General features: G+C 44.7%; 1 protein-coding gene across 3 annotated transcripts in view; it reads right to left on the bottom strand.

Moving 5' to 3' along the window:
• Positions 1–20,020, bottom strand: part of TTC39C (tetratricopeptide repeat domain 39C) — a 449,102-nt gene that overhangs the window by 96,369 nt on the left and 332,713 nt on the right. For all 3 annotated transcript variants that reach the window (XM_069220027.1, XM_069220029.1, XM_069220030.1), the window contains one exon: positions 4,060–4,167. In XM_069220027.1, coding sequence (XP_069076128.1) covers positions 4,060–4,167 — 108 coding nt within the window. The remainder of the gene's footprint in view (positions 1–4,059; positions 4,168–20,020) is intronic.

Below are 20,020 nucleotides of genomic sequence, written 5' to 3'. Positions count from 1 at the left end.
GGCACCTGGAACTAGACAAAGCTACAGAGGAATTTGGAATGTATGGATGCGGTGGTGAGTGGAAAGGGATTTGGATCCCATGGAGGCCCCTGTGGCAGTGGTAGTAAATTTCTTAGTGGAACAGTTTGATAAAGGTTTGAGTTACCACATAATACATGGCTAAAGATCAGCAATTTCAGCAGGACATACACTTGTTGCAGGAAAAGCAGTAGGGTGCAATGTTTAAATTTGCAAAGTAATGAAAAGCAAAAGGCTTAAAAGACCTCCAGGAGCACAATAGGATGTAGTATTGGATGTGAATTTGGTATTGTAGTTATTTCTGTCTTGGCCAATAAACACTACTTGAGTCTGAGTTTGAGGCGTGCCTTTTGTGTTTGATTTCATGCAAGAGGATGTCAGAGGTGAAATGTTTGGAAGTAAATAACAGAACTTTTAGTCCCGAGGAGTGTTCATTGAGATTTGGAAAAGAATGAAGTCTATAACAACTTCAGTATTTTATCCTAAATTTGAAGAATATGCAAAATTGTGTGTAGAAAATTATTTGAAAGAACGTGAGTGTAGGGTTCAGGTGAACAGAAGATATGGAAAGCAGCAACTGTTGATTTTGTATGTAAAACTCTTTTAAGCTGTATGTATTGCAACAATTGCAATATGGAATATGGATGTCATGAAACAAGCAGGAGTAAATGTGGACAGATTTAAAGCTCATTATTTGACAGGAGCTGTGACAAGAAAGGAATGCTGGTCAGCAGGAAAAACTGAAGGGTATTATGAAGGCGTCAGATTGGTCGAACATGGGAACTTTTGCTAAACATTAATTTAGACCAATTGAACATTTGTCGAGGTAGTTTTGAAGGGCTTTCAACATGCATAGTGGTAGCCTCCGGTCTTGTAATGAAATAGCGATTCTAAGAGTAAAATGACAAGAGAATCAGGACTTCATTAAAGACACAGAGGCTAACATTATTTCACGCTTCACTCCAATGGGAAAAAAAATAATAATAATAATATTATTATGGATGAATGTTGATATATTAGTTTTGAGGATGGTTATAAAATAAAGATTGTGTTTTTTGTATATATGAAGATTGATTGAAGTTTGTAAGTTGTATGTATTTTATAAATGTATGGTTTCAGAGTTTCAAGTTTGATGGATATCAAAATTAAATTTTACATTTGTGTAAGTTGTGAGTAATTAACATTTTTTTTTTTTTTTTTTTTTTTTACAGAAACAAGTTCATAATGGAAAGGAAAATGAAGACTTAGTGTTACGATTTTTGGACAGCCTCTTTGCAGTTTCAGTTTTATAACAGGAAGGAATGTTTCATTGCAGTGATATTTATAGACTGTTAAGATTCTATTCTAGAACAGAGTTGATGTCCAGAGCAGGAGCGGCTATTAAAAGGTTATGCATAATGTTAGCCTCCGTGCCTTTAATGAAATCCTGATTCTCTTTTCATTTTAATGTGAGAATCGCTATTCTCTTGTCAGGGACGTCCCACATATCTTTCAGGGATGTATGCAGGAAAGGGTCACTGGAAAAGGAGGTGTATAGTTTAAAGCCAAGAAACTGCATGAGAAGTCATGTCATAGTGTCATAAACACAGAAGAAACTCAATCCAGTTAAAACAAGAGTGAAATTTAGTGAATACGAGGGTGAAGGTAATGGCACATTTTCCACAGGAAGCTAAAAATCATAAACACCTAAATTAATATAGAAAAAAGTTACCTTTAAGCAGATTACTTCTTTGGGTGGCAATGAAGAAACTGAAATTTGGCAGTACTCTGAAATAGCAGTAACCAATGAAAAAGTAATGGGGGAAGGTTTTAAAAACAAATTATTCTAGAGTGAACATTTTTAAGAATCAGACTTAAATGGGTCTCTTAAAGGATTACAAAGTGAGCACCTTTTCCTCAGTTGGGTGGTACTGAGGGCGAATCATCATTTTTTTTCAGCAGATCGATTGTTTGATGGAAGACTGTTCGGATTGGTTGATGAGTTTTGACATGGAGATTAAAGCAGACTGAATGCAATTTTGGGAGGACGCTGATAGCAATGAGGAGCAGGCAGGAGCAACTGAGGGGGAAAATATGAAAAATATTTGTGACCAAGGTACTAGGTGTACCTTAGGGTCACATGAACAAGGCCTACCTCTGGGTGGATGGCAAACAAAGTGATGAAATGGCTGAGGTACTTGACTTCAATTTGAAGATATTCAATGAGATTCAGAACGCTTCAACAAGGATTCGCTGTGAATACTTAAATTGTTTTGCTGAATTAATTATTACTTTGGAGAATAAACGCTTGGACAACAACAGGATCCATTTTATGAGAAGTTCGTATTTATTCCTTTACTTCTCCCACATTATTTCTCTCCTGCCTGTCATGACCATACCCATCGCCATCGTCCTAAACCCAGCAAACCAATTCACTACTCCAAAAAAAGTATATATTTACTTTTGAGTTATGTACACCTAAGTGCATGTACACATTCTGAAACGAGGTGCACTTGGCATATGTATTCTGTAATATGGTCCACTGCATCATGGGGCCAAGCCTGGGGTATATTTATAATCATAAATAAATAATAAACATGATTAAACCCAGCTGACTCAATCTTTGAAGCACTGCACCAGGAAATTACTATTTATGTTGCAGCATTTATACTAAAGTAACAAGTCGCATTAAAACCTTTTTATTATAATAATGGTATAGTCAATGGTTTCGGTCTATAAATAAATATCCCAATTAGACATTGTTGTTTTTTTGTTTTACGTATATTACTGGTGTCAGTACCTCCCAGAAAACATAGTGTTCAAGTGAAGGCTAACTTCGATGGGCCTTAAGTCAAGTGAGGAACTTCATTAGCTAATATATTGTTAAGCATTCCTCAGGTAACTTAACATAGTGAATTCTCATGTTTAAATGTCAGATAGTATAACTTCAAAAATGTACACTCAAGTGCAAAAAACTTAAACAACCCTCTAGTTATATGTAAAGTTATCTGCATAAAACCCGGTAAGGAATCCGAGAGCATGTTTTCTTTCTTTTATGTACAGATATTCTTAAAAGAGCTCGCCAATCAAAATTGCTAATTTCATAAAACACAAACACTGTTTGGGAATTATACAGGTTTCAATTAAACATGGAAAACTAGCTTACCCATACATGGGCACATTTTCCTAAGTGTCCTTGCTTAATGTTGGGAAAAGGTTACATCCCCAGTCGTATTCTTTGGCTCAGAATACCATTAAGTCACTAGGACAGGAGACACCAGGGGACATTTTGTACACTACATGACACACAGGTAGGCTGTCCTAACACATTCTAGAACAAATAAATAAAAAAGGGCTATTTATTCAAACAGTACAGAAATAAGGGAAGGTGGCCTTTGTATGCAGAATACACTCTGAGTCACACAGTACAAGCTCAAACACGGATGGTAAATGTAAATAAATGCACAGCTTACAAGTGTTTCGAGAGCCAGACTGCGACGTTAACCTTCCAGAACAACACCAGAGCACTCTAGAGAAACTGCCTGACTTACAGCCCTGTGTAGCTGAAAGCCCTCCACCCTGTGGTAAAAATTCTGACTACGTAGTAGAAGTTACCAGCTGAATTGCCCACATCATCAAAATAGTGTGGAGAAGGAAATTATTCTGGTGGATCGAAATATATACATTTTCCTCTACAAACTGGAGGATCTCCAGTTACCACCAAATTCTAAATCAGACCCTACATCTATAGCAATAAAAATGATACAGTAGTGCAACCACATATCTTCTACTTCATACATTTTGGAAGAATGTGACCTAAAACGTACGCATAGCACTTTAGAGGGTTTTATTTTATATATTTTACTCTTTTCTAATTAGGGGTATAGCAGCTTCATGGCTCACACGTGGTTTCTTCACTTCTCAAATATGTATACAAAAGGTATATACACTTGTTATCACACTATCCACTGACTCACATTCAGGTTATAAAAACATTTAAGAATACAGAGGCTCAGTTTGTTTACACATATAATTGAGCTGCAACAACAAAAGTGTACCAACCTGCTGTAAGATAGGCATAATAGCACTGGGACCATCGTGACTCATTTTTTAGCCTCTCAAAAGATGTGAATGCCTCCTTAAAATTCAGCTCGATCATACTACACCAGCCTAGAAATAAATACAAAAGATTGCTAATATGGAGATTAGTTTGAAACATAATAAATACCCAGGGCTTTGTGTTGATAACAGTAATTTACATGTTTTTCCAACTATTACAAATCTTGTTATAAGATGAACTATACTTCTAGATGGAGCAGCGTCTGGTTACGAAGCTGGAAGGTCACAAAAATCCTCTTTAGCCGACTCTCCGAACAATAATATACAAGCAACATTTTTTAAAGCCATAGGGCTTCATTTTATAAAATGTACCACCCACTATGGCAGATGGTAAGAATAAAGCTACTTACCCTTAACTATGGTTCTCCGGAATTAGTGTATTTCATAGATTTGCATGCTTGAATCATCTTCCTTAATCAAGCTGCTTGGTTATCATTAGTAATAAAGTAAAACTTCTATGGAAGTAGATGGAACACAGTTGCACTTTAGTAGTCCAATCAGCTGATTTGAAAAGACCTGAAGTCCAACCAGATGGGTGAAAGTGCACTACAGTCCACTCCCCATATGGACCACCATAACTCAAATTCTCTAAATACCAGGGTGGCAGAAGAAAACTTGAGACATCTGACAGGTAGGAGGGACTGGTGTATGTGAATCTATGAAAAATATTAAACGCTGGAGAACAGGTAGGTAACTTTTTTCTTCGACAACATTGAATCTTTCATAGATTTTTATGGCTGACTGAGAAAAGCATGCAGTATTAAAATTTAGCAATAGATCATAATTCCATTCCAGCTACACACAGTGATAGCAAGCAAAACTGTGAGAAACTGCAACTGTATCAAGGAGGTGGGAAGAGTCTCATCTTAACGAAAGTGATGCTGAAGTATTATCAGGGCTACTATGAAAACCTTTGGACCTTTCTGTATCCAGGCAGTAATAGTTCCAAGATGTGTGGTGGCTCATATAGGTTGCTGCCCAGCAGAGGAAAAGCAAAGTAAAACCATTAAACAATTGATTAGACTTTTTGAATGTTTCTGTTTGATCAATATACAACTGCAAACACAGGCAAATGTCCAACGAATGAAGAGTTATTTTGGACACAGGATGTTGAATGAAGCCCTTGAGCACTACAGGCCGATTTTAGATGAAAGCGTGACTCTTGTTGATAAATGAAGGATTATTCTGTACTATAATTCTGTCTTCCTGAAAACGCAAATATGTTACTTTAATGGTGAAAGCCTGAATTACGCTAACTTTCCTGGCCAATATCAAGGCAAAAACAATGCACTTTTTTGAACAGTCTCAAACGATGCTTTCATATGTAGATTAACTATATTTAGTTCACACCTTGCTAATGGAAGTTGCATGGGAGGATAAACCCTAAAAAAAAGCCCTTTGTTCAACTGTTTGATGATTATAGAGTTACTGAAAGTGAAATGTGAAGATGGACAAAATCATGAAATGGCTGCTAAGTGAACTAGACTGTGCCAATTCCAACAGCTTCAGCAGGACTTTATTTGGTTCAGAGATTACAGGATGCCACGATGCAGGCATCTGGACTCATATCAGACACAGAACCTGTTCTATTTTTCATGATGATACATTTTGGTCGCTGAAGGAGTTTGGGACTGATATAAAATAGTAGAGCAATTCAGAGTTATGTCTATGTGGGAGAACACCAGATATTCTGGAGCCGAACTGATAAATTTAGAGACGCAGGAGTGTGGTGAAGAATCTGACCCCTTCTACTGTATGGATAGAAGGGAACAAACAGGATTTCTGTCAAATTATGAAGATCAGTGAACCAATACTGGTGAGGTGACTGCAGGGTTGTGAGAACCAGCCTGCAGAATTAAGCCTTCCTGATCATCAGTGGAATGAGGAGCGGCGGGTGGAAAGGCATGAGCAAAATCTTGGACCAGGACAGTGAAAACATCTCTACCCTTGAGCCTGAGAGACACTGCCTGCTTGCTAAGAACCATTATTATAACAAATGTGGCAAACCCATAAAACCTTTAGACCTGGGTAATTTAAATACTAATAATCACAAATTAGGTCAACATGGAGGAAGTATATTCACAAGCTCCCATGGCATTCAAGAAAATATATAATAAAACATTTTTTTTTTTTAAATGAACTTATTCTTTTACAAATATATATATGATGACTCCAAACTAATTTATATCACAATTTATTATTCAATCTAATGAAAAAATATCTCTTTTAATCATAAAAACTTCATTATAGAATAGGTGCTCCCAATTTATACGACACAGTGAAAGTGGTAAAGTGATATGCGTGTCAAAGTGTTATATACAATATACACAAATGTGGTTAAAAGCATATAGGAAAAGAGCAAACTTCAATAAGACCCCTTCATTCCAGGTGTCTTGAAGTCACTCATACATAATCCACATATAATGTAGTCAACGTTTCAACCCTATATCAAGACAAAAATCATTAGTGGGTCATCCTCAGGACTGAATTCTTCTAGCCGGAAACACCTAAACAAAATAAAATGAAATAAATACACTCTCTTTGTAATACTCTTATTAATAAGCTCATATGTAATTGAGTCCAAAGAAACCAAATCAGACTCACCTATTATTTTTATCGTCTCTTTTTGAACGATTCCTAAAGATTCATAGAATACGTCTCCTCACTTCTCTGTAATAAATAAATTATCTTAGAAAAATAAAATTTCTACAAGAAATTAATATAACTTTTTTTCAAATCTTTTTTTAAAAGAATTATCCTACATCATTATTCAACATTTACTTAATTTATTACTATTTTTATTCTCTCCAGTAAATGTCTTTAATTTATTACTATTTTTATTCTCTCCAGTAAATGTCTTTTATATAAATATTGAGATAATAAATAAAATACATTTACTGGAGAGAATAAAAATAGTAATAAATTAAGTAATTTTAGAATAATGATGTAGGATAATTCTTAAAAATATTTTTGGGAAAAAAGTGATATTAATGTCCCTGACCCACCAAGGTGGCATGCTTCAACATACCGTCTGCTCCTCACCCCGAGGCAGGCTTCTAAATAGGAGCTCTTACTGGGAGATCTTTTTTTCATAGATCATTCTGTACTGAAGTGTTAATTTTAATCCTATGAAATGCTAAGAGGGTAGCTGGACCCCTAAAGGTGGAATGTCTAATCAGCTTTCTAGGTATGAAAAGAACTGGTCTCCTCAGAAACGTTGCCATATGGGACAAATATTTTCTAAAAAAAAAAAAATTCTTAGCGCTGACTTAAGGCCGAAATTAGGCAACTTCATCACATAGTGCACCTGGCTATACTTACAGTGCTCGGGGTGTATGAAAATGTGGACACACATGTCTTGCACATCTAACAATGTCATGTAGGCCCCATCCTGGAGCAGCTCCAGAGCCTCCATCAGTGTGATGGAAGGATTGTGTGCATAGATATTTGTTGAGCTGCTACTCTCCTAATTTCACACACAGTAGGAAGAAATCTGGAATAGAAGCCTGTATTTCACTAGAATTTGGGAGTCAGGGCAGGTCCCAGGGCTCTTTGGCAACATGGAAAGGATTTCTGCTTGCAGCAATTGTACATGTTGGTGAGCAGTTTTCCATGGCAGGTGGGTGGCAGTCACTGGACATATCTGAGTATATGTTCAAAGTGAACATGATTAGAATCCACTTGTCTGAGGTAACTGCTGCCCATTGATGATAGAAAGCCCAAAACATGTCCTGATGAGGCCTGGAAAGCCAGATAAGTACATATACAGAATAGTCGGATTCCCCAGCACTCTCTTGTGGGTCTGCTGCTTGGTGTAGAGTGAGGAAGAGGCACAGCACTGCTGAGACTAAAAGTATAAATGAAGAAAATAGGATGCGTTCTACAGTTACTTTTGAATGAATCACTGGTTGATAACCATTCCAGCAGGAGAAAAAGTCCCCCACCACTTGCACCCTGAAAGTATCTTATTTTCTGTACCGTAGGATCTCCAAAAAAGCATTTTTAAACTCTGTCAGATTTTACTGATTTTTAAGCTTTGCCCATATCCTTCTGTAAAGGAAAAAGTATTTTCCATCGAAAAGGCATGTCTAACATTTGATGCTGCACGTGGGAGTGAAAGCCAACCTTGATGACTTAAGAACTTCACAAAGGGGCTTTCTTTAATAATTTTGTTAGTTCCAGCAGTAGATCTAGAAAGGGATCCATGTCCCCCCACCTATCGTAGCATCCAACAATCCTTAAAGCATTAGTTGCTTTGGTAGAACTATCCACTAGGGTGGAGACCCTTTTTCCCAAACTCTCTGTTTTTCAATACTCCTCTCCAGAGGGGCCGTACATGGGTGGGTGGAACTGGATGAATGACTCCACACGGACAAACCTGTCTGAATGTGGACACTTAGTGAGGTATGCTGGGGTATTGACGTTCGTCATGCAGAGCTCTATGGTATGATTCTTCTGGCCAGAAGGCAGCACACTGTGAACTCCCTGTTTCAGCTGTGTGTTTGGTGCTACTATTGGAACCTGTGATTTTATCATTCAACTAGGATTTGTGCTCGTGGACAACTCAAATAAGAAGTTGCTTTTGTTTAACTACTGTACTGCATTTTGTTTCTCTGGGGATCTTTTCTGAAAGGCCTTTTTTTGTTGAGGATTTTGTTTTCTCTTGAAGAACGCAATGTGTATGCTAATTATTTCAGATGGATGATTTTCGTGGGGCTTTTTTTCTTGCCTCACTTGTTGAGCTATCAGCAACCAGATTAAAAGTAGATTTCTATGTAATCTCGAAGTATTGTTTCTGTAACACTACACTTTCTAGAGTAGTGATAATTATTTCAAGGTAATCTTTTCTTTCTTTATAAATTTAATTACAGGTATCTCTTTAATTAACTTATGGGGTTCCAGCAAACTATATTAATGAAGGACATAGGTATTTGTTCTTCATCTTATCTGAATGAACTATAAATTGCACTATAACTTGTATCCTGAATCTAATCTTATTTTCTATAAGGAAGTTCATTGAATGCTGGTGACTAGAGATTGCAGTATAATTTATGATTATCCTTTTTCAGGTGTATTGTTAGAATTAAACTGTGGATGAAATTAGATGACGGTTATTGACTGTCAATCAGCTAATGACCTTCCTCTATATTTTTATGGAGTGACTACCAGAAGAGTGACTGCCCTACTAACCTTTCCAGGCAACCCATATCGAAGATACCAGGATCCGGTGTTTTTTTCCTCTCTTGTACAGTTTCCTTTTCCCCTACTTATGTGTTCATGCTTATCAGCATATACAAATGTGCAGCAGACAGTGCAGACTATCCCTGACCTCTAGTGTTAATATAACAGATGTTATATATATATATATATATATATATATATATATATATATATAATATAGACATAAGCAGGATGCCTTTTGGGTTTACAAATCAAGTTCCACAATGTTATAGATTTTCCATAGGTACCCAGTGTTTCTCTGCTATCCTAAGGGACTGTATGCTATAGCCCTTTTCTGAGCTGCCCTTTAATAAAGCAGGGAGTACTAGAAACCCACGCCCTGTCTCGTTTGGGAGCACTTAATATCTTATTTCTAAGTCTTGCTGTTCGGCTCTGTCAAATAAATTATAATCTCAGTGGCTTAAAGGCATGAAAAAACCATTAGTTCACTAAAATCTGTAATGCTTGAAAAATGCAAAGGACTTTCAATAGTGTGGTTACCTTAAACTGCATTAATTCAGCCCAGTCAAAAAAAGGACAACGGGAATCATCTCTGGTAGTGATCTAGTATGGAAGCCAATAGTTTGGAGTAATTAGTCATATATCTGGGGCATAATATGTATACTCAAATATTTACTAAGTTTCCAGGCCCATCGGAGTAAGGTCAAGGTTGAGATTTAGTGGATTTCATTAGATCGTTGTGCAAGATTAAGGAACTCTAAAATCCTGAAGTTGTTGGATTAAATATTGTAATTAAGTGGGGGGACATCAAGGATGGTAGAATATCATCTGCAAAAACTGTCTTTTTATGATATTCATTAGCAGAGCGAATAACCCTAGTCCTCCCATCTCTGTTTTTTAGCAGCAAAGGGCTCAATACTGAATATAAATAATAACAGGGAGAGCAGGCATCCCTGTTGCATATTCCCTTGCAGATAAAGAGGTTCAGAATATCTCCATTCACCTGGACCCAGGCAGTCGGAGGCATATCTTGCCATCAACCTCTTCATAAAAACTGTACCGGAGCCATAATTCCCAACACTGTGCCCAGGAATGCCCAGTCCACCTGGGTGAAAGCTTTCTCAGCATCAAGCTATATCAAAACTGCTGGGATTGCCTTTCAATTTGATAGTTTGTCCATGTGGACCACTCTCCTTACATTAGCGTGTGTTAACGTTCCTTTCATGAAGTCAAACTGATCTAGACAGACTATCCCCGGAAGCAGTGTCTCCAACTGTGTAGCTAAGATTTTAATATTTAGTTTAACATCCAGCTAAAGCAGTGCTTTAGGCCTATAAAAGGTGCACTTAGCTTTATCTTTCCTGTTTTAAAATGAAAGAGCTGTGCTTCTACCATTGTTGGGGTTATCATACCATTATGGTATATACAACTGAAATGGTGAGTCAGAGGAGGAATTAAAGTGCCATAGTATGTTTTACAGAAGTGGGCGATGAACCCAGCTGGGCCCAGGACCTTGTGGAGTTTAAAAGTTTTCATGGTAGCCTCAACTTTGGCTTTTGAAGAGCGGTGCTTCAAAGTCATCTGTTTGGGCTAAAGTCAGTTGGGCAAGGTCAAGGGAGTGTAAATAATCTACCTGTTGAGCATCCTGTGGTGGATCCCTAGTATAAAGTGTCTTATAAAAGCCCTGACAAGCTTCTAATGTCTCTGAATCTAGTTTGCCTAGGTTGCCTGTCAGTAGTTTAATGTCTCCTATATAATTTTGATAAACCATTTTTATTAGTTTTATATAGAACAGCATGAAAAACCCCAACAGGTCACTAGTACAATCAATACAATTAGGAGACCGCACTGTGCAAATCCAGAGCATAGCAACCTGGTATACATACAGGAACCATCGTGATATGCGAAGAGCTCCGCACATCCACCCTATGATAAAGCTATGTCCCTTGCCCCTTCCCATCTCCCCCACACCTCTGTATACTTGGTTGGGCATCCCCTTGCTTCGTAGACCAATTTCTCCTGCTGAGCTCAACAGTCCACCCCTCAAAGCCACTTTGCGATCGCAGGGGCAGTCTCCGACTTCCAGTTTGCTGCAATGTCTTTCCTGGCCACCAAGCAGGCTGTCCCCATGAATGCCTGGTGCACTCTGCTGAAGCCCACCCCTTCAAGCACACCCAGTAGAATCAGTAACGGAGCAATCTCAACCTCCACCTGTATAACTCCTGAGATCTCTCTGACCACCGCCCGCCAGTAAGTGCTTTTATGAGGGGAAGTCCACACCATGTGAAAGAAGTCTGCACTGGGGCTTTCAGATCGAGGACATCCAGCCTGGGGCCTAAGGCCCGCTCTATGCAACCTGTCAAGTGTGAGGAATGAAGAAAGTATATCTGCACCATTCAGAGACGGGAGGTCATGGTCAGGGACCGCGGGGCCATCAACGCATCTCTCCATTCCCCATTGGACCCACCCACCGCTCCCATCGCTCTCTGAGCTTCTCAAGCGTTTGGGCTGTGTTAGTAACTAATGAGCCGTAGATGCATGACACCCCCCCTTTACCCAGAGCGCCCATCATAATCTTGGCCTCTACCGGGCTAAACTCGGGGAGATCATCCCTGCCCAAATGTGCGCCTGCAACGCGTGCCTGAGTTGCAGATACTTATGAAACTGGGACTTATTAAGCTCAAACCGCTGTGAAGCTCCAAAAAGGACCTTATGTGGGAGCGCTGAGACCTCCCCCAGCCACAACGGTGTCTGTTGGGTGAGTCGGTGTCACCAACCTGTCGTCCGCTGCGCGGCCCCCCACCCCATCAGCATCACCCTAGTCACTTCCAGACCGCTACCTGGCAGGGGGTCACCGTACAGCATCCCCAGCAGACCAGGAAGGCCCACCATCAAGAGTTCTAACTGGTACTCAGGATCCGACCAGCCCCTTCCCAACCAGTCATGGATGACCAACAAATGCATTGCTAGGTAGTAAAGACAGAGGTTGACATCCCCAACCCCCCCTTGCAGACATCACCCTGACAGGTACGGAGCGCCAGTCGGGGACGTGAGCCATGCCAGAGGAACCGCCGCGCAACCGCTTCCATCTCATTAAACCACCGCTTGGGAATACGGTACGGAAAGTTCTGAAGCATTTAAAGGAACCAGGGAGGTACCATCAGTTTATATAGCACAATCCGACCGAGAATATTGAGGGGTAGTGATCGCCAACGCGGGAGGTCCTCCCTGACTCTACGAGTTAAAGGCGTCACGTTAAGAGACCAAGCCAGTTCAGGTAAGAGCGCTACATGCACCCCGAGATACCAGAAATGATTACGCCTGAGGGGACTATCGTGCCAATCATAGCACTCCCTGGCATGGCCCAGTGGAACCAGGAGAGACTTAGCGGGGTTAACTACCAGACCTGAAGCCTCGGCGAACCGGCCTAAGAGCTGTGACACCCGAGGCCCACTGCTATCCGAATTCGCTAAGAAAACAAATAAAATGTCTGCGTATAACGCAATGCGGTCTTCCCGCCCAGTGGGCCAGGGCCACCCGTCAATCAAAGGATCTTCCCTTATGCAGTTTCGCCAACAACTCCATTGCCAGCGCGAACAGAAGCGGGGAGAGAGGGCAGCCCTGACGAGTTCCCCTACGGATGAGAAACTAATCCGACATCACCCCATTCACCTGCACCCGGGCCGTGGGGTTAGAGTAGAGGAGCTTCACCAACGCTCTAAACCGTGGACCAAACCAAGCCCTCGTCAGCAACCCCCGAAGATAGAACCAATCCACTGTATCAAACTCTTTTTCGAAATCCACTAGAAGGAGCGCCAGCAGAGAGGTCAAGAGGGCCTGGTTAGCCAGAGCCACCTGGAGTCGTCTGATACAATGCCTGGTACTCCTATTCGGCATAAAACCACACTGATCCGAGTGTATCAGCAAGGCCAAATCTCTCCTCAATCTGGCGGCCAGCACTGTGGAGAATATCTTGATTTCTGTGTTAAAGAGCGAGATGGGACGGTGCTCCGAGCAATTCCGCGATGGGGGTTTCGCCTTGGGAATTACCACAATGGAGGCCTGATCGAGCCCCTGCGGGAACCCCCCCAGTCCTCTCTGCCTCCTCAGACATGGCTAGCAAGTGAGGTGCAAGCACATCCCGAAACCTGCTGTAGAGCTCAGCTGGGAACCCGTCAGGGCCTGGGGTCTTACCAGCAGCCAACTCAGATATAGCGGCTCCGATTTCCTCAACACCTATGGGCTCATCGAGGTCTTGCCTGTTCGCCACCGAGATCTTCAGAAAGGATAACTCCCTTAACAAAGGAGCATCTTTCTCCGCCTGGGGCACTCCTCATACAGTCTTGCGCAGTAGGCGGCAAAGCTCTGCGCAATCTTGCAAGGTGATCGTGAAACTGCTCTTGACTCGTCAACGATTTCTGGACCAACTTTCCCCGCCATTGGGCCAGTTGCTAGCCAGTGCAGAAGCTTGCCATTTTTGTCCCCCCACCCATAAAACTGAGCCACAGAAGCCAGCCACATGTGCTTTGCCGCCTCGAGGTTAACATGTCTAATCTCTTGTCGAACCAGGGCGAGCTGCCTCGTGACTGCTTCATTCTCAGCCTCAGCAAGTTGGCCCTCTAGATGCACCGCCTAGGCCTCCAGCACTGACGCCATCTGACTACGCGCCCGTTCCCACATGCGAAGATGATGTCTGGCGTGCCCTCTAAGAGTGGCCTTGCATGCAGCACAAAGCGTACCCGGGGACGACACCGAGCCAAGGTTAAAAGAGAAATAGTCTGACAGTCGATCTCCTATAGACTGGACATAGTCGTTATCCTGAAGATACCAGGCACTGAGCCGCAACATCGGGCGTCTACCCGCATCGTCATCATCCAACCGGAGCAGGAGCGGCGCATGATCCGAGACCCCATGTGGGAGCAATTCCACCCCTGTGACTCGAAGTACGTCAAGGGCTGGAACAAGAAAGAGGTCTATTCTGGCATGAGTGTGGTGTGCTGCCGATGTGTGGGTGTATTGCCACAAATGGGGATGCCATATCCGCCATACGTAACAGAGACCAAGACCCTCCACCCATTTAAGCAACCCCGACGCTCTGCCAGCTTGAGCCGATGATAAAGGCCCCATAATATCCAACTCTGGGTTCATTACGGAGTTGAAGTCTCCCCCCAAAATAGTCAGTCCCAGGGGAAGCCCTGCCACCACATCCTAAGGGCCATAAGAAAACACTGTAGCGCCCCCGGAGGAGCATAAAAACTGAGGATATTGACAGGGCCTCCTCCTAATAGCCCAGGGATCACCACGTACCGGCCTTGTGAATCCAAGCGGGAGGTAGTAACCACTATTGGTAAAGAACGGTGCAGCAAGATGGCCGTCCCCCTTGAGCCCCTGGAAAAGACCGCGTGATAGACCCTGTCATATCCCCCCTCTCATCAGCATGGGGCATTGAGTACCAAGTAGATGGGTCTCCTGCAGTAGGACCATTGAAGGAGCGAATTGACGGAGGGTGCTGAACACCGTTGATCGCTCGATTTGATCCAGGAGCCCGTTTACGTTCCAGAATAGAACCAGTTTAGCAGACTTTGACATAAGCAAGGGATCAATTATAGTGTATACTGGGCGCCCATCGGACATTCCCTTCGTGACCTGTTAAGCCAACCCTCAAAAGTAGAACACTGACTCCACCACAACAAAATACAGCTAAACAACCCCTTAACCCCCCCAATAGACCCCCTCCCCATAATTCCACCCCAGACGCATCTGTTGCCCCAAGCAGCAGAAACTGAGTGTTTACAGTAGGTGTGGAGTGGTGGACCCTTCCATTGAGTCGGAGATCTGCAATGTGGCTGACCGCTGCCCCACGCCTCACTCGGGGGGGGGGGGCGGGGAGCGCTCACTCATACTTTCCCAGTTACACACAGTACACACAAGTCAGAATCAGGAGAGCAAGGGAGATTGGCTCAGGCGCTCCCCCTCCACATCTGGAGTCGTCTCTTCTCCTCAGGGCCATCTGGCGCAATCTCCTCTCCAGAGGGAATCAAGTCCAGCTGTACATCCTACGTTGAATCACCACAGAGACTGCTCCTCCTTCTCTGACGGGACCGGGTAGGCCTGCGGCTCCTCTGCGCTCCCAGGAAGCCAACTGGACCAATCGCTGATGGACCACTCCCCGGCCCGGTGTTCCTCCGTGAGCCACTCCCACGCAGCCTCCGGCGAGTCAAAAAAAAAAAGGATTTTCCGTCCATCATGACCTTTAGACGCGCACGAAAGAGGAGCATGTTTGTCAATTGCATTGCCCGCAACTTCTGCTTAACTCCCTCATACGAGCGGTGCATAGCCTGCACATCACAGGTATAATCCGGGAATATCAAGATCCTATGATTGTCTCAGCGAAGGTCCGGCTGAGCCCTCGCTTCCCGAAGGACTACTTACCGGTCCTTGAAGTTGAGGAATCTTGCAATCATCGGCTGCCGGAGCCCATTCGGCGGCGGCCGCCGAGGCGCCAGAGCCCTATGGGCACGCTCTATGGCAAACCACGGGGAGAGCCGCTGATCCGGGACCCTCGATCGAATCCAACGCTCCAGGAAGTCAATCGCGGAGCTTGTCTCCACACCCTCCGGGAATCCCACGAAATGCAGGTTGTTGCATCTGGAGCGATTTTCAGCATCTTCCGCTATATGGTGCAGTTCACTGGTACGAGTCTGCAGCTGGTCAACCTTGATCTTAAGGTCCGCGATCTCGTTCTCAGCCTGGGAGACCCAGTCCTCGACCTCCTTGATACGGCACACTGCCTTCTGCATGTCCTGTCGCAAGAGGCCCACGTCCTCCTTCACTTCACCAACCTTGGCCTTCACGGCCAGCTGCAAGGATTGGATAGCCTGAAGAATCGTATTCACCCCCTCCGCTGCCGTGGCCTTATGCTCTGGATCTCCCGCCGCAGAAGAAGCTCCTTGTCTAGCAAATTGGTCAAAACGCTGCTGCGATGCTGGAGGCTGCCTGCCTACCTGCCTTGTCCTTCCCCATATTGGGTAGCAGTTCAGGGCTGCACCGACGCCACCAAGCCCCCTCCACTGACTCAGTCACGAGAGAGCCTCACGCGGAGTCCCAGCCACGCACTCCAGGCCCTGAAGAGCACCCACAGACAGGCGAGCGGGGCACAACCCCTCCAACCCGGGGAGCCCCAGCCCAGCCCCGACTCCTCCTCACGTTGGCTGCAGACCAGGGCCTGTTCACACTCGACCACCAGCCGGGACTCACCGGTCGCCCACAGCTCTTCTCCCTAGCTGATGCGCTCCGTAGTACACACCCTTCGCTGGCGCTCAATCACGCCGCCATGGGCCACTTGGCTCCTCAAGGGTCTCTGTCTCTGCTCTTGGGCCCCCCCAGGCCGCCGATGACTGTGCGCAGCCCTGGCATCGACAAGGGGGGGGAGTGGGGAAAGAGAGAGAAGAAAGGGGTCATGGGCTGTAGGGTCGCCCCAGAAGACCACCGGTGCGCCCCTCATGGGGCTTCCGGCCCACTCGGCCCACCGCCACCAGCCCCCGGAAACAACTGCCTCTCTCGCGGGGCCCGTCTTCTCCTGCTGCCCCGGCCCTCACTACCAGCGGGGGCCTGCCATCAACACTGTCTATCCCAGGGAGGCCCAGGCTCTCCGCTGCCACCTGGATCTCCTCATAGGCCCCGGGCCCCAGTGCTGGCCACCGCTCGCAACCCCGAGGGCTAGGTCAACTCCGCTGCTCCTCGCATCAGACCGCAGCAAAATCTCCAAATGGGTCCGGCAGCGCTCCGGCCCAGGTGCACCACGGGCTGACCTGTACACCTCCCTTCTCTCGGGCAGGCCCACAGTCACCGCCCCCAAGGCAAGGAGGCACAGGCCCCTCTCCTCGGCGCACTGCTTCTCCTCCCGCCTGGGCCGCGGCACGGACCACAGGCTGCGGCCTTGAGGGCCGAGACTCCACCGCTCCTCCTCGCTGCCAGCCGCGGTGAGATCTCCAGCTGAGGCAAGCGCCGCCCCAGCTCCCGCCGTACCCCTGCCGGCACCGTAAATTGCTCTTGGCAGCTGCTGAGGCCCGCCTGCAGCCCACCTTGATCACCAAGGCTGTGGGTAGGCCGCCCGTGTCCGTCTCAGCCAGTACAGCCTGTACGCGGCGCCGCTGCAGCTCTTCAATAAAAGGCGGGCCTCCAACCGCCCCCCTCACACTCTCTACAGGCAGGGGCCCCCAACTAGGCAGGAAAGGCAGAGGGACAGCAGGCCTCTCAGCTGCAGATGACTGAGGGGTCCAGAGCACTCTTATAGTGCGACCGCCATCTTGACGCCCGTGCCCACGCCCTCCTATGTAATTTTACTCCTGCGTCTTGCATAACTGTCAAACTAAATGTGTATCCACCTTCTTGCCCTGATTATATGAGTTATTTTTTTAGTGTAAGGAGTGCTAGCTTGACTTAGTTAGATCTCAGTTTATTTAATTTTACCCTGAAGGACATTACCTTCTGCAACAATAGCCTAATAGGCTTTGCTTTGTGCTCAGCTTCCGCCTTAAGTTGTTCTAGAAGGAGAGTATTTCCACCCACCTTATCTTTCGTATCCCCACAAGAGTCACAATAAATTTACCACATAAGGTAGCCATGAAGGCATCCCATGTACATGTCCAATTGGTATCCTATGGGGGATTAAAAGTAATAACATTTAGAGATGTGGTTTTGCAGCTTTAGGTTCAACACAATCTCTGAAAAAGGCTGGTTGAAAAATCCACCTCCCAGAATTGCATCTTGCAGTCCCCAAATTAAGTATTAGTTCTACCGGGGTGTGATCTGACAGAGATTGTGTATATTCCAATCTCCTGATTCTATCCTAGAACAGGATTGTGTACATGGAAAAAAGCCTAATTTGTTCTTATTAAGTTCTTTCCATAGGTCCCTAGGGCCCATATCAGTAAGGGCGGGTTTCAATTTTGGCAAAGGCAACAAGTGTAGATAAATCAAGAGAGCGGTCCTAAATAGTATTAAAATCCCCTGTAAGTATTATATCCTCCACAGCGAACTCACTCAGGGTAAAAAAAAAAAAAAAAGAAACAGTCTTGTATGCATTAGGAGCATAAAGTGTTGTCACTGTAAGCTCCTTCCTCTGCAGTGAGCCCAATACCATGGCATTTCTGCCAACCCGCTCCAGTTTATCTGACACTTGTTTACACCCCAGCGAGTAACGGAAAAACAGGGCAATTTTGTTTTGTGTTAGCAGACGCATGAAAAGCAATGGGACAGAGCTTATGTTTCAAACAGAATTCCTCTTGTTTAAGCAGATGTGTCTCCTGAAGAGCCACTTTACTGTAACATGTGTAACCATACTTTAGTACGCTTATTAGGGGAGTCCAAGCCATTTGTCTTACATTAAAGAAATTTTAATATTCTGGGGTGTGCGAAAAAACACCTGTCTGAATATGTTTATCAAGTTATCTCTCTTCAATCTATCAGATTTGCAGAAATGTCTCAAATTACCATCATTATCAGCATATGCATAATATATTACCTTTATATCCAGTCTTTTGCCTTTAAAGTTAACAGAAATCAACAACACCAGAATAGTGTTACTAATACTTTCACAACATGGTAAGAATATGGGGCCATAGGATGCCCAATGTACTTGTTGGGAAGTCACCTGCCTGATGACATACGTGCACCTCTGCCCTGACTGTCTCAGCTGAAATTATATCTGGATCCATGGTACTGACATTTGGTCATGAGTGAACACAGACCACCTGTGTGTGCCACTACCTAGGCCTGTCTCCAGGTAAAGCATTCTGTTTAGACTGGGGGGGGGGCCCGATGCACTACCCTCGAAAACGATTGGGGGTAATGCCCTTACCTAGAGTTAAATGACTCAAGCATGGTGGTGGCAGTATAAACGTTTATGTGTTCAATAGAATCACTTCTGTGAACAGGCCTTTTTACCTGTGTCACAGAAGTGGAATCTGCTGGCCCATTTGAGTAAAGATCCATGGCTGTGAATTTCACTCACCAATGGCCTGCAGGGACTGTATGCAGTACCAGACAACATGTGATACTGGCTGCATGTGACTTGTTTGGTCATGGTGAGAAGTGGGTCCAGGATGAATCCGAGGTTGCGCGCTTGGTCTGAAGGGGTCGGTGCGGTGCCCAGGGCCGTGGGCCACCAGGAGTCGTCCCAGGCGGACCGGGTGTTTCCGAGGATGAGGACTTCCGTTTTGTCTGAGTTCAGTTTCAGACGGCTGAGTTTCATCCATTCTGCGACGTCTTTCATTCCATCTTGCAGGTTGGTCTTGGCGCTGGTGGGGTCCTTGGTGAGGGAAAGTATCAGCTGAGTGTCGTCGGCGTAGGAGGTGATGTTGATGTTGTGTTTGCGTACGATGTCGGCGAGGGGGCTCATGTAGACATTGAAGAGAGTCGGGCTGAGCGAGGAGCCTTGTGGGACGCCGCAGATGATCTCGGTGGGGTCTGAGCGGAACGGTGGGAGGTAGACTCTTTGGGAGCGGTTGGAGAGGAAGGAGGTGATCCAGTCCAGGGCCTGTCCTTGGATACCGGTGGAGCGGAGGCGGGATATTAGGGTTCGGTGGCAGACGGTGTCCAAGGCAGCCGAGAGGTCGAGGAGGATGAGGGCGACTGTTTCTCCGTTGTCCATCAGGGTTCTGATGTCGTCTGTGACTGAGATGAGGGCGGTTTCTGTGCTGTGATTGGCTCGGAATCTGGA

The sequence above is a fragment of the Pleurodeles waltl genome, chromosome 2_2 (genome assembly GCF_031143425.1).
Source record: "Pleurodeles waltl isolate 20211129_DDA chromosome 2_2, aPleWal1.hap1.20221129, whole genome shotgun sequence".
NCBI classification, from domain to species: Eukaryota; Metazoa; Chordata; class Amphibia; order Caudata; family Salamandridae; genus Pleurodeles; species Pleurodeles waltl.
This window is presented reverse-complemented; position numbering and strand designations above follow the sequence as displayed.